At 29.9% G+C, this 14,413-nt stretch overlaps 1 protein-coding gene across 1 annotated transcript in view; it reads left to right on the top strand.

Moving 5' to 3' along the window:
• LOC111677240 (band 7 protein AGAP004871) overlaps positions 1-2,112 on the top strand; it is an 8,059-nt gene extending 5,947 nt beyond the window's left edge. The window contains exons 6-8 of the mRNA XM_046952031.1: positions 1,391-1,446; positions 1,529-1,709; positions 1,819-2,112. Of these exons, the coding sequence (XP_046807987.1) occupies positions 1,391-1,446; positions 1,529-1,709; positions 1,819-1,953 (372 nt within the window). The 3' untranslated portion in view covers positions 1,954-2,112. The remainder of the gene's footprint in view (positions 1-1,390; positions 1,447-1,528; positions 1,710-1,818) is intronic.
• The last annotated feature ends 12,301 nt before the right edge of the window (positions 2,113-14,413 follow it).

The raw sequence follows: 14,413 nt of genomic DNA, 5'->3' as shown, positions 1-14,413 counted from the left end.
CAACCATTTTCAATAAGCTTCGTCCTTGTGCCAAAAAACATGCTTGGTCCAAATTTCATCAAATTATCTTGAAAATTGCGGCCTGTACCTTGCGCACAAGGTTTACATAGACAGCCAGCCAACCAGCCGGACAGACGGACGGACGGACGGACATGTCTTAATCGACTCAAAAAATGATTCTGAATCGATCGGTATACTTTAAGGTGGGTATTGGACCAATATTTTTGTATGTTACAAACATCAGCACAAACGTATAATACCCTCCCCACTATAGTGGTGTAGGGTATAAAAATTCTATAAATATTTTATTATAGATTAGTTTGATATGAGAATGTATTTTACATCAAGTCCGAAGATATACACCTATGCCACAATTGGTCCTGTTGTGCACTCCATTTCATGAAAAACATTTTTCAATATTAAGAAAATCAGTTTCCTGGAAGTTATTCCTTAGAATTTTCCATTCAGTGTTAGACAGAAATGTTATCTCCGGAATGACATCACTTCTAAGATAATTTTATCTTAGTGGCAAAAAAAGTGTTTCATAGTTTTGCTGTCCTCTCAATATATTTTTTATTTGTCCGAATCAGCACTTCCAATTTAGCACAGATGTGCTCGAAATCCTGTGTGTCCACTCAGAAAAACTAATCTCAGACTTGCTCATTTTGAGAAGATTTCTCGTTTTGCTTTTATCAGGGTCCTCCCATGGGATCTTTGTGAATCCGCCCAAATTTCCCTCCCAAACACTTGAGCTGGTTCCGAGCTTGCCTCTGGAAAAATTTTAATTAAAAGCTTTTTACAATCAAATATCGTCTTAGATTTATTGTCCTTATTGCCTTCTGGCTGCTTACAATATACATATTACGTTATTGTTTGGACTTCTATCTGAAGGCTTGTGTTATGATTAGATAATCGGGTATTTCTGTTACTGAGTATTCAATATAGAACCCCAGGCTACATTTTTTGTAGCAACGGATTCCTGCTGATATTTGCCCTAATGTTCCGATTGACCAAGACATTCTATCTGGGATCAGTGTTTCCGACATATTACGCGTCTGGTATGCGATCAGGCAAGTCCGGTGATTATATATAACCCTCCAGTGTGTCCAGAATACATTGCGTTCGCCTAAGATAAAAAGTCGTTTGGCTGTAAGCGCCGCCCCATAAATTAAAAATGCTTTAACGGATGGACTTTCTAGCAACGCTTCCAGAGCCTTTTTTGAAATACTAGACATGGCACGACTTATACCTAAGCAGCATGTACGCTGAACTCTCTGTATTGATAATTTTCTATTAAAAGGGAAAATTCTGTGTCACCCTAATAACAAATTTCGTCAAAATAACTTTATTTAATTTATAAACATATTTTTCTCAACCATATAAATTTCAGGTACAATTGGATGAAGCCACCGATGCTTGGGGTATTAAAGTCGAACGTGTTGAAATGTTAGTAAATTTTTTGTGTATCTTACACCTTTAACAAATAAATAAAATCTCTTGTATTTTAACCAAAACCTAAAAATTCCAGCAAAGATGTACGCCTACCCGTACAACTACAAAGAGCCATGGCCGCTGAGGCAGAGGCAGCACGAGAAGCTCGTGCTAAAGTCATTGCAGCTGAGGGTGAACAAAAAGCATCACGTGCTCTGCGCGAGGCATCTGAGGTAATTGGAGATTCACCGGCTGCTTTACAATTACGTTATCTACAGGTAAATAGATGTTCATAAATAAATAATATTTATTTTTTTGTCCGTTTTTCTCTGAAACTAAAAATAAATTATTTATGTCATGTTTTATTATTTTTTCACTCACTCACAGACTCTCAATACAATTTCGGCTGAAAAGAATTCAACTATTGTATTCCCACTACCCATTGATTTATTAACATATTTCATGCGGGGCAAGGAGGCAATGGATCCGGCTTCAAAAAAGAATTTTGAAAATATTATGTGAAAATGGCAAAAATGGAGAATTTATAAAGCAGTAAATAGCGAACATACATATCTACATTTCTATTTTGTGAAGTATTTTCTATTAAGCAATACTATATGTTTTTGTAATTATTATGTGTAATTTAATATTTGTACACTTTTAGTAAAACTTTGGTAAACTGGGTTAGATTTGTTTTGTTTATTTTTTTTATTTTAAAGGGAGAGTAAGTTTTGGTTGTAAATGGACAAAAATTAAAATATACATTTTCCTAAACATACTTTCACGAGCATTTGCAAAATATTGTGTAAATATCTAGAAACTAAAAGTTAAATATTATATATTAAACGCTTGGTTTATAAACGCACTACTGAAATGCCATAAAGCTATAATTAGAACAGAACTAGAACAGAACTAGAACAGAACTAGAACAGAACTAGAACAGAACTAGAACAGAACTAGAACAGAACTAGAACAGAACTAGAACAGAACTAGAACAGAACTAGAACAGAACTAGAACAGAACTAGAACTAGAACTAGAACAGAACTAGAACAGAACTAGAATAGAACTAGAACAGAACTAGAACAGAACTAGAACAGAACTAGAACAGAACTAGAACCAGTTAGTTAGTTAGTTAGTTAGTTAGTTAATTAGTTATTTAGTTAGTTAATTAATTGATTTACATTCCACTTATATTTTCTAAAATATTTTAATTTTTAATATTAATCAAGAACACGTTGTCGCCACGGGAACCAGGACGTATGATTTTTTTCGAATTTTTGCTTTCATGCTGAAATGGATAACACTCATACGTAGTGTTTTACAACAATTCGTTGTATGTATAAATAAAAGCGTTCTTTTTAAAACACAAAACGAAAAATTTATATTATTTCGAATGTCAATAAGCTATAAACCAATTGAAGGTCATTGCTACATAAAGTTCAAAATCCCATTTCACGCCTCACATTCGTTTCTTTAGACAAAATACAAAACATTTATATTAAGAATGTTTGTAGTAAAAATACAATGTATTAAAAGTGTTAATAAATATTATTCCTTTAGCCTTTTAAACACCTGTCATATTTCCCAAATTCTTCGGTTTAATATTTCTATTTAGAAGAGGAACTGGTAAGGATATAAATACGAATGTATATCATAATATATGTACATATTTAAAGGAAATAAAATATATATTCTAAATTAATTGGCACTTTCAGATAAATACTTATTTTACTACTTGGGAATTTCTTAGTATATATAAGTTAAAAAAACACATAAGTAATGAAGTGACAGGCATTTTTTCAACTTTAAAGTATCACAATTTTACACTAACGTGCCAATTAGTTTAAATGTCAAATTGCTACGATTGTTTTAAGTTTACATAGGTAACCACAATATATTTATTTAAGAAAAATTTCATAAATATTTAAAATTCCAGGTGCACGCAACTTTTGTGCAAAGAAATTCATCTTTAGCGATTTATTTGAAAAGTGTCATTGAAAGTGGTAGTACCAACAAACACAGTCAAGAAGATAAAAGAACAAAAAGAAAATATGTCAAGTTTGGTAAAAGTTATTTGTAAAATAGTTATTGTTTTATATTTTGTTTGTTCATGATAAAATATGTCTTAACTGTAGGATATTTTACCTTTGGAAGCTGTATATAAAGATGGTACACGAATTAGGGACGATGATTATAGGGAACGTATTATGCGATGTAAGATTTTTAATGTTTAATTTTAATATCGCTTTTGCTAATTTGCATTTTCTTTATTATCTTGTGACATTCATTTAAAAAGTGGGAACAAGATGTGAGTATTATTTTGAACAAAAAAAAAAATGTTCTTTACAAATGTCCATAAATGCCAAAAAGACTGAGATGTAAGAATATGTATACAAAAAAAAATTATTGAATTTTTTTTATATGAAGAAAATGTATTGAAAATTTCTTTGGAAAGAAACATTTATCAAACATTTTCTTACAAAAAATTTTTTTTCAAAAATTCATAAAAATTTTCGATAAGAGGAAATTTATTGAAAATTTTCATAAAAGAAAATTTATTGAAAATTTTCCATAAAAGAAAATTTATCAAAAATATTCTATAAACGAAAATTTATTGAAAATTTTCTATAAAAAATTATAGAAAATTTCTATAAAAAGAAAATTTCTGGAAAACTTTTTATAAAATAAAGATCTGTCGAAAATTTTTTATAGAAACAATATTTATGGAAAATTTCCCATTAAAACCTTTATTGCAAATAATTCTTTCAATAAAAGAAAAAATTATGTAAAATGTTTAAAGAAATGAAAATGATTGAAAATTTACTATTAATGGAAACATTTTGAGAATTTTTTATTAAAAGGAAAATTTTTCTATAAAAGAGAAAATTTATCGAAAAATTTCCAATAAAAAGGAAAAGCAAATGTTTAATATTTGCTATTAAATGGTACATTGCTTGTAAATTTGCTATAAGAAGGAAAATAAGTTTTTTAAAGAAAAATTTTACAAAAATTTTTTCACAAACAGAAAATTTGTAGAAAATTTTCTATAAAAAGAAAACTTATGGAAAACTTTCTATAAAAATTTATTAAATTTTTTTTTATAAAATCAAAATCTATCGAAATTTTTTTCAATTTTTCATTAAAAGGTTTATAGCAAATTTTTCTTTAAAAGAAATATGATGAACATTTTTCTACTAAAAGAAATTTGACTAAAAATTTACTAAAAAAAAAATGTAAATAATTTTCTATAAAAAGGAAAATTTTTCTATAAAAAAAGAAAATTTAACAAAAAATTTCAATAAAAAGGAGATGAAAATGATATTAAATTAAACATTTCTTGTAAATTTTTTATTAAAAGAAATTTTACTAGAATTTTTTCATAAACCATTTATAGAAAAATAAAAATTTCTGGAAAAATTCTTATAAAAAGGAAAATTTATTAAAATTTTTTAATAATATTAAAATCTATGGAAAATTTTTTATAAAAAGAATATGTTTGGAAAACTTTCCATTAAAAGGTTTATTGCAAATTTTTCTATAAATGAAAAAAAAAAATTATGAAAATTTTTCTACTAAATGAAAATTGGTTGAAAATTTACTATAAAAAGAAAATTTATGGTAAATTTTTTCTATAAAAGAGAAGTTTAACAAACAATTTTCAATTAAAAGGAGAAGAAAATGTTCGATATTTGCTATTTAATAAAATTTTTTTTGTAAATTGTTTATAAGAAAGAACATTAGTTTCTTATAAAAAATTTAGCGAAAATTCTATAGAAATCAAAATTTATTCTACGCCTATTAGCCAAATGTCATACGGAAACGATTTGTTAACGTTTAGAATAAATTACAATTCTTTAAAGCATTACAAGAAACAATAAGTAAGTTATCGTTAACAAGCATCATTTAATAGTATTAAAAAACCACACAATAAAACTTTTTTTTAAATAAAATATGTTAATAACAAACAATCCCTTTGTAAACACCTTGAGGTTTCAATAAATATAAGTACATAACTCCTATAACAAATATCACCTGCTTGTCACATCCATATCGCTAATATCCCCAAAAAAAAACTTTTATTCCGCCATCTGAGGTATAATTTTACAAATACGACTTAACTTTAATTGTAGTTCGTAAAGTGCTTTTTCAACAATTGTGATCATTTTACGATTTTTTTTGTTAAGAAAAAAGTTTTAAAACTTTTCAAGTTTTTTTTTCTGTTTTTCACTTTGAACTTAAAAACTTTAACCTTTTATTTTCATTTAACGTTTACGAATGCAAAACATCAAACTTAAAGTAGTAAACTGGCTAATGTTAAATCAACAATAACAATAACAACAACGAAATAATAAAAAATAAGAAATTTTTCTTCAAAAAAAGAACATAAGAAAAGTCATTGTAGTAAAAATAATAGAAATTTTTTTTCTTTAAAACCACTAAAAGAAACCCAAAAATGACAACAAAATGTTCACTTACTTAAAAAAGGAAGGATCAAACATATAAATACATACACTTACAGCCCACAATTTGTGGCCCAAAGTTATAGAAAAAAAAAACACAAAACACAAAAAGATTTTACAATAAAGATATAAAACACTTCATACCGACAAAAGTAACAATAAAAACACTAAAAAATGGGAGAAATAGTTAGAGATAGAGAGTAAGATGAAAGTAACAAAACCACTTGACAATTGTATCATATACATTTATATTACCAACACATGCATAAATATAAAAGAACAATGGTGTAGGATATTATTTACATATACAAGGAGTATTTTGTTTATGTTTAATACATTACCACTCTAATTCATAAAGCTACACAGTTACATACAAACTTCCATTAATATGTATTAGGATGGCTCAAGAAAAAATAAACTTAAAACTACTTCCTAGTCCTCTGTAAGGAAGGACAAACTAAACTCTCCTCTCCGTATAAAGATATAAAACACTTCATACCGACAAAAGTAACAATAAAAACACTAAAAAATGGGAGAAATAGTTAGAGATAGAACCTTGGGTCCACTTTGTTCTGCAACTTAGACCCATCCATGTAACAATGGATTCCTACTGGTTTTTGTTCTAATGTACCGCTTGACCAAGACATTCTATCTGGGATCAGCGTTTCAAGGTGTTCGACATATTCGGTGTCTGGTATGCGATGAGGCTCGTCTGATGATTGTTTGGAACCTTTCAATGTGTCTAGTATAGATTGATGATGTGTCTTATAACCGTTCGCCAAGTCGTAAGAGTCATTTGGATATGAACGCTGAACTTCCTTTCGAAGTTTGATGTTAAACTTTTTGTCCAAAGCAGACAACCAGATTATAAAAGAATAAGCTAGAATTGGTCTAATTGCACCTAAGTACTTTACTTAAACTGTCACCGGTATTTTCTTAATCAAAAAGCAAAATTCAGTATACGTAGAAGTTTTTCTGTTTTTTGTGAAAATACATATTTCCGTCGAGCCCAGCTGATGTTCGTATTTAGAGCCTCCTCAGCTATTCTACACAAGTAATTTGGATCCTTATCAGCATAGCAGACAAGTCTAAGTTCTTTATCAATTAGGGTCCTTAGAAATCTTTTAAGTGTGGTATCGTACTTCTCTCGGGGTATTGAATAAGAGTAAAAGTGTGCACTTTACTGAAGGGGCCTTCAATGTAAACGTACCTCTCCAGTTTGTGGACAACTTCGTTTAGCATCTTCATTAAGTTGATAACTTCGTTTAGTGGACGGCTTCATTTAGTGGACAACTTTGTTACAGAAGCATGCTTCAAGGTTTTAAGTTGGAAGGACTTAGGTATCGCTAGGTTTTCCTGTTTTGGGTATAAATATTACCTTGCATCCTCTATATATTTTATAGTATATATAGTATAGTCCAGACTGTATACTACAGAAGACTACAGTCCAAACAAGAGGGAAGATCACACTATAGTCCAGACATAGATTAGTCAATAGACCAGACTATAGACTAGAGAAGGTTATAGTCTAGACTATAGAGAAGACTATAGTCCAGAGTATAGTCCAGACTATAGGGAAGACTATAGTCCAAACTATAGGGAAGACCAGACTATAGATTACACTATAATCTAGACTATAGGCAATTCTATAGTCCAGATTAGACATTTTTTAAGGTATAGACTTTAGTCCAGACTATAGACTAGACTATAATCCAGACTATAGTCCATAAAATAGTCTAGACTATAGTCCAGACTACAGACTAGACTTTAGTCCAGACAATGGACTAGTCAATAGACTAGACTATAGACTAGTGAATAGACCTGACTATATACTAGACTTTAATCTAGACTATAGACCAGACTATATCGATATTAAATGTGATACATAAACACTTTGCAAATCTGTTGGGCGAATGTTAACAAATGTTGCACAATAAAGTGAAATTGTTTATGTACGGGCGATATAGACTATTTTTGTGTTATTCTATGTAAATACTCTACAGCCAATGTAAAGTGTTGGCATGCGGGTGATGAGGTTTGTGGTTAGTTTAATTATACACTGCCATACATCGACCTAAAAGCAAATGAAAAGTTTTATTTTTTCAAAATACATACACAGATTGACATGGTTTTTGAAATAATACTAATATATGTAAATTTTGTTTATAATGTGATTAAATATCAGCTCATATTATTAAATATCATCATTATGTTTCTTTAAATATGTAGGTATGTCCTTTGAGGTTATTTTAAACCTCAGAAAAAATTTGAATGTAACATTTCAGTGATGCATATTGTAGGTCATTACCATTGTTGGTTTTTAGATTAACCACAAAGTTTTTTTCGACTTTTTTCTATGTATGTATGTGTATTTGTTTGTTTGTTTTTCATTTTAGACATTCACCGACAAATGACTATAATTATGTTTTTCATTCCGCATCATTATCAACAACAACAGCAATATCAACAAAAACATCTTCATTATTATTAACATCGTCAACAGCAACCTCATTATTACCTTCATCTTTATCATCATTATTTATTTTCATTATCTATCTAGAATAAAGCCTTTGTTAGGGGTTTGATGAGCGGGTGATATGAATGAGGCGGAAAAAAATTCTATATTTCTTTTTATTATTTTTCCCTTTTTCAACCATAAAAAATACAAAAAATCTAGTAGTATATAAAAAAAAACTAAATAAAAAAATCTGTACAAAACACTTGCCTTCCGGGCTGTTACATTAAATTAGTAACATAGTTTATGTGTTTGTATATGTGTAATGATAAATGTATATGTATGTAGATACATATATATTATGGTTTATAATTAATATGACCAACTATGTTTTTGAGCTTAAAGAAAATATTTCAATTGTATTGAGTTTTATGGGCTAATAAAAATTCTACTTGTTAGTATTAATATCTTTAGTTTTTCCTTTAAGTATATCAATTTAGATAAAGCAATTGCCACATATTTATTACATAATATCTGAGCTTAATGTATCTATGGGGTATTAACACTATGTTGTAAAAAGCGTTTCCTATGATGTTTTTGTTAAAGCTATTAAGGATTATTTCTTAATGTTCGAGAGAAGGGTATATTAAGGTTTGTTATTTTGTTTGTAACTTCTATAATTGATCTGGTATCAATATAATACTGGCCTGTCTATATATATGTCTGTCTGCCTGTCTGTATGTCTGACTGTCTGTCGGTCTGTCTATCTGCTTCTCTGTCTATCTATCTGTCTGTTGAATTCAGTTTTCAGAAGACTCTAGAAGTCTGTGAGACCCAAATTTTAAAGCTAAAAACATAAAACTAAAAATGATGTAGGTTCAGAAGAAAACTAAGTTACCGAATAAGTGAACACCAATAAAAGGAGACATTTTGGTAATATTTCATTCTTTAAAAGGTACTATTGGAAATTCACTTCAAAGATACTTGGATATAACTTCGACAAACGCCTGGCAGTTGGAAAGAAAGTGCTCCAGAGTTTCACTATTCTCTTCACATTCTCTACATACATACGTCTGAATCCGCTTGTCCAATTTTGCATAGATGTGCTCGTGTGTGTCCACTTAGAATACGTACCTTCATACTAACTTCAGACTTGGTCATTTTGAGGAGATTTTTCGTTTTGCTCTCATCAGGGTCACCCCATAGGATCTTCATGGTTCTACCCACTATTTCATTATTCCAAGAGGCCTTGTGGTATTCTCTCACCCATATTTTGCGTCGAATGGTTTTGCATTTGTCAAATTAAGTGCTTCGAACTCCCTTCCATTTAAAGATATTACATTCGTCCTTTCCTTACCGACTACTCCCGAGTGGGCTGGTACCCATATGATATGAACCTAATCTCTGGAAGAGTATTCAGTTAAAACATTCTTACAATCCAATACGGTCATAGATTTAGTTCTTTCACCTGATATCGCCCAATTTGCCTTCTGGGTGTCGGTAAATATATTAAGCGCTGTGGGCGCCATATTAATTCTAATTGAATTTACGCATTCCGTTATTGCTCGAACATCCACCTGGAAGCTTGTTTTATGATTTGGTTAACGGTGATATATTTCTGCTTCTGGGTCTTCTATATATAACCCTATCTTCTCTTTATTCCCCCAATTTAGACTCAACCATGTAACAATGGATTCTTACTGGTTTTTGCTCTAATGTTCTGCTTGACCAAGACATTCTATCTCGGATCAGTGTTTCAAGGTGTTTGATATATTCGCTGTCTGGTATGGTAATGAAAATCTTGTGGAATTAATTGTTGGTACTTTTTCGTTCTATGACTGGTACTTTTCGTTTTTTGAATGAAAATATATAAAAAGTGACTTTCTGGTCTCTTTTACAACTAGTATTTTTACATTATTTGTAATAAAAATCATACAGTCTGTTTTTTTACACATCATGGTGAAGAGTATTTAAGATTCGACATAGCTTATTATTATACTTTTATTGGTTTCTATTTTAGTTTTCTTGTATTGTAGAAAAGTTGGTCTCATATTTCATTTACTTTATACTTACGTTTAAATACAAACCACATATGTATACGTGTATACATAAGGATGTGTAAATATTTAAGTTGACTTTAATTGGATTTAACAAAAATATCAAACAGTTTTAGATTAACTTAAATCTCTTACAAAGTGTTGATGCACTATTAAGAAATATATGATTATTTTTATAGTTTAAAATAAAAATAAATCTAATTCCTGGCTTTTACATCATATAACTCGTCAGTGAGTGTTGGAACATAAATTTATCATATAACTAATTCTCTCTAAAGATCAACACAAATTGGAAAATAAACTTTATCAAAATATAAAAGTATGTGGTTACAGTACGTCAAAGAAGCACAAGTTTTTGATGTTCATAAGCATTTTTTTAAGAATTTTTAAATTTTACATTTCTAAGCCTTTAAAAAGTATTATTACTTAAAAATTGCACAAATTATCTTATTTAATTCTTCAAAAAAGGAAAGCCTGTGTTTATGAATCTATTTAATGGAGCTTTGAATGCTTTTATACTAAGAAATTCTCTCTTTGTTTGTTCATCTTTAATGGGAATATGTGACGTATACGTAATATTTGATTTCATTTGTTGTCACAAAATTTACTGTAAGATATTAAATATATAATCTTTGTAAATTTCAAATCTTATAAGGACAATGTAAACTTTTTATAAATCAAAGGATTGAAAATTACATCTAGAATAAGAAATTTAAATAATTTTTTGGCAAATCATTAAGTAAGCTTTTTAAAAAATGTAAAAAAAATGGCAAATTTTTACACTTCTATATAAAAAATCTTGACGAGTTCACAGTATAATAGCCTTCGGTTATATGATAGCTAAAAGTATACATGGTATGATTATTTGAAATACAACTGATTAATATGTTGAGATTGTGAATATGTGACGTATACGTAATATTTAATTATTATTGTTAAAAATTTATAATTTTACTATGAAATGTTAAAAATTTCTTAATTTCAAATATAAAAAGAACACTGTAGACGTTTTATTAATCCAAGGAATGAAAATTAAGACTAGATTGAATTGAAATTGAAAAAATCATTGAGGTATTTTTTGAAAAATGTGGCAAAAATAAATTTATTTACAATATAAATCAAATTAACATTTATGTTTAAATCAAATTATACACTTATATTGATTTTTCTTTTGGGCTTTGCGATCATCTGACACTCTACACTAGTAAATAATATGTCAAAAATGTGGATTGTTTTTAATAATAAAGCTTTTAAATAGTCTTTTTGTCTTTATTCCAACATATTTTAACAATTTGTTGACAAAAAGTTGATTTTCTAATAGATGAATTAGAATTGTCTGTCTGTCTGTCTATCTATCTGTCTATCTGCCTGTCTGTTGAAATCAGTTTTTAGAAGACTCCAGAAGTCTGTGAGACCCAAATTTTAAAACTAAAAACATAAAACTAAACATGATGTAGGTTCAGAAGAAAATTAGGTTCCCGGATAAGTGAAACCCACTAAAAGAAGACATTTTGGTAACATTTCTTTCTTTAAAAGGTACTTTTAAAATTTCACTTCAAAGATACTTGGGTCTAACTTCAACGAATGCCTGGCAGTTGGATAAAAGGTGCTCCACAGTTTCACTGTTCTCTCCACATGCTCTACATACATACGTCTAAATCCGCACGTCCAATTTTGCATAGATGTGCTTGTGTGTGTCCGCTCAAAATATGTATCTTCATACTAACTTCAGAGTTGCTCATTTTGAGGAGATTTTTCATCTTGCTCTCATCAGTGTCACCCCATAGGATCTTCGTGGTTCTACCCACTTTTTCATTATTTCAAGAGGCCTTATAGGATTCTCTCACCAATATTTTGCGTCGAATGGTTTTGCGTTTGTCAGATTAACTGCCTCGAACTCGCTTCCCTTTAAAGCTATTACATTCGTCCTTTCGTTACCGACTACTTCCGAGTGGGCTGGTACCCATATGATATAAACCTAATCTCTGGTAGAGTATTCAGTTAAAGCATTCTTACAATCCAATACGGTCTTAGATTTAGTTCTTTCACCTGATATCGCCCTATTTGCCTTCTGGCTGTCGGTAAATATATTAAGCGCTGTGGGCGCCATATTAATTCTAATTGAATTTACGCATTCCGTTATTGCTCGAACTTCCACCTGGAAGCTTGTTTTATGATTTGGTTAACGGTGGTATATTTCTGCTTCTGGTTCTTCTATATAGAACCCTATCTTCACTTTATTCCCCCAATTTAGACTCAACCATGTATCTATGGATTCTTACTGGTTTTTGCTCTAATGTTCTGCTTGACCAAGACATTCTATCTCGGATCAGTGTTTCAAGGTGTTTGATATATTCGCTGTCTGGTATGGTAATGAAAATCCTGTGGAATTAATTGTTGGTGCTTTTTGTCTTTATTCCAACATATTTTAACAATTTGTTGACAAAAAGTTGATTTTCTAATAGATGAATTATAATAAGAAAGTGATTTTCTAAAGGAGGATTTACTCCTACGGATCATTGTGGGACTAACTTTCACATTAAAGTTATTTAAGCAAAATTTAATCGTGATACTTGTGTTTCTGAAGGTGAGTTTGTATGGACGCTAGGTTCAAATGATGCCAGATTATTATGAAAAATTATCGGAAAACTTCAGACAGACAGACAGACAGACGGACAGACGGACGGACAGACAGACGAACAGACAGACAGACAGTCAGACAGACAATCAGACTGACAGACCGACAGGTAGACAGTCAGACAGACAATCAGACAGACAGAGAGAGAGAGAAACAGACAAATGGATGGACATACAGACAGACATACATACATACATACATACATACATACATACATACATACATACATACATACATACATACATACATACATACATACATACATACATACATACATACAGACAGACAGACAGACAAGTAGACAAACAGACAGACAGACAAACAGACAGACAGACAGAGAAACAGACAAATGGATGGACAGACAGACAGACAGACAGACAGACAGAAAAACAGATGGACGAATATAAATATATGCTAAGCCGTTTGGTGTAGTTTAAGTGGATATAGGGCCAATACTTTAGCCCGTTACATGTATCAGCACTTAAGTGGGGTAGGGATATAACTCAAAAAAAAAAAAAAAAAAATCAAAAGTCTCAAAAATGGAATTTTGAAAGTTTAGGTTCAAAAGAAGATATTTCGGATGTTAAGACATATAACATATTATAGATAAAGTTGTCTTAATCAGTTATATTATTTCAATAAAGGTAAAAATCACGTTGTTCTAACTTCAGGACACAAAATCTAAAATTAAAGATGTGATGGAGAAAATCTAGTCAGATTCGGATTGAGGGCTTCTCAATTCTTTAGGAAAATATAGCTTTTCAAATTTTATCAGCTTATATCGATAAGATATTGAAACATTTTAGAAGAATTGCTATATTAGACATATCATCATTTACGAACATTTTAAAGAACTCCTCCTACCATTCTATTATTAATAACTTTAAACAATTAACACAAATTCTAAACATCAACACAAATTGGTGGCTTTCAAGGTAATACACTCATGTTTGAATGTGTTTGTGTGTATGTGTCAAAGTGTTTGACAGTATAAAACCAACATACATACTTACTCACTCACTCGCACATATTAATGTTGTTATGCGTCATATATAAATAAAGTATGTCAACATCTGTTAATGTGACATAAATCATGAAACTCATTTGTTAATTTATATACTGAAAAGATCTAAACATTTCATCCTTGCAACCAGCAACAGCAGACAGAATACCAGCACATAGATTTTAAACGTAATATTTAGGAAGTTTAAGTGACGAAAAGAAATTTTCATTTATGAGATACACAAATATGATGGGGACCACAAATAAGTAGAGTCCAAAACAAAATATGGACCATACTTGAAGTTAAAGAGAAAATAACTGAAATGAAGGAAAACAAGTAAGACAAGAGAGCATTTTTTTATAGAGAAT

Source organism: Lucilia cuprina, chromosome 5 (genome assembly GCF_022045245.1).
Source record: "Lucilia cuprina isolate Lc7/37 chromosome 5, ASM2204524v1, whole genome shotgun sequence".
In the NCBI taxonomy this organism is placed as follows: Eukaryota; Metazoa; Arthropoda; class Insecta; order Diptera; family Calliphoridae; genus Lucilia; species Lucilia cuprina.
The sequence above is the reverse complement of the archived record's forward strand: the minus strand, read 5'-3'. Positions and strand labels throughout refer to the sequence as shown.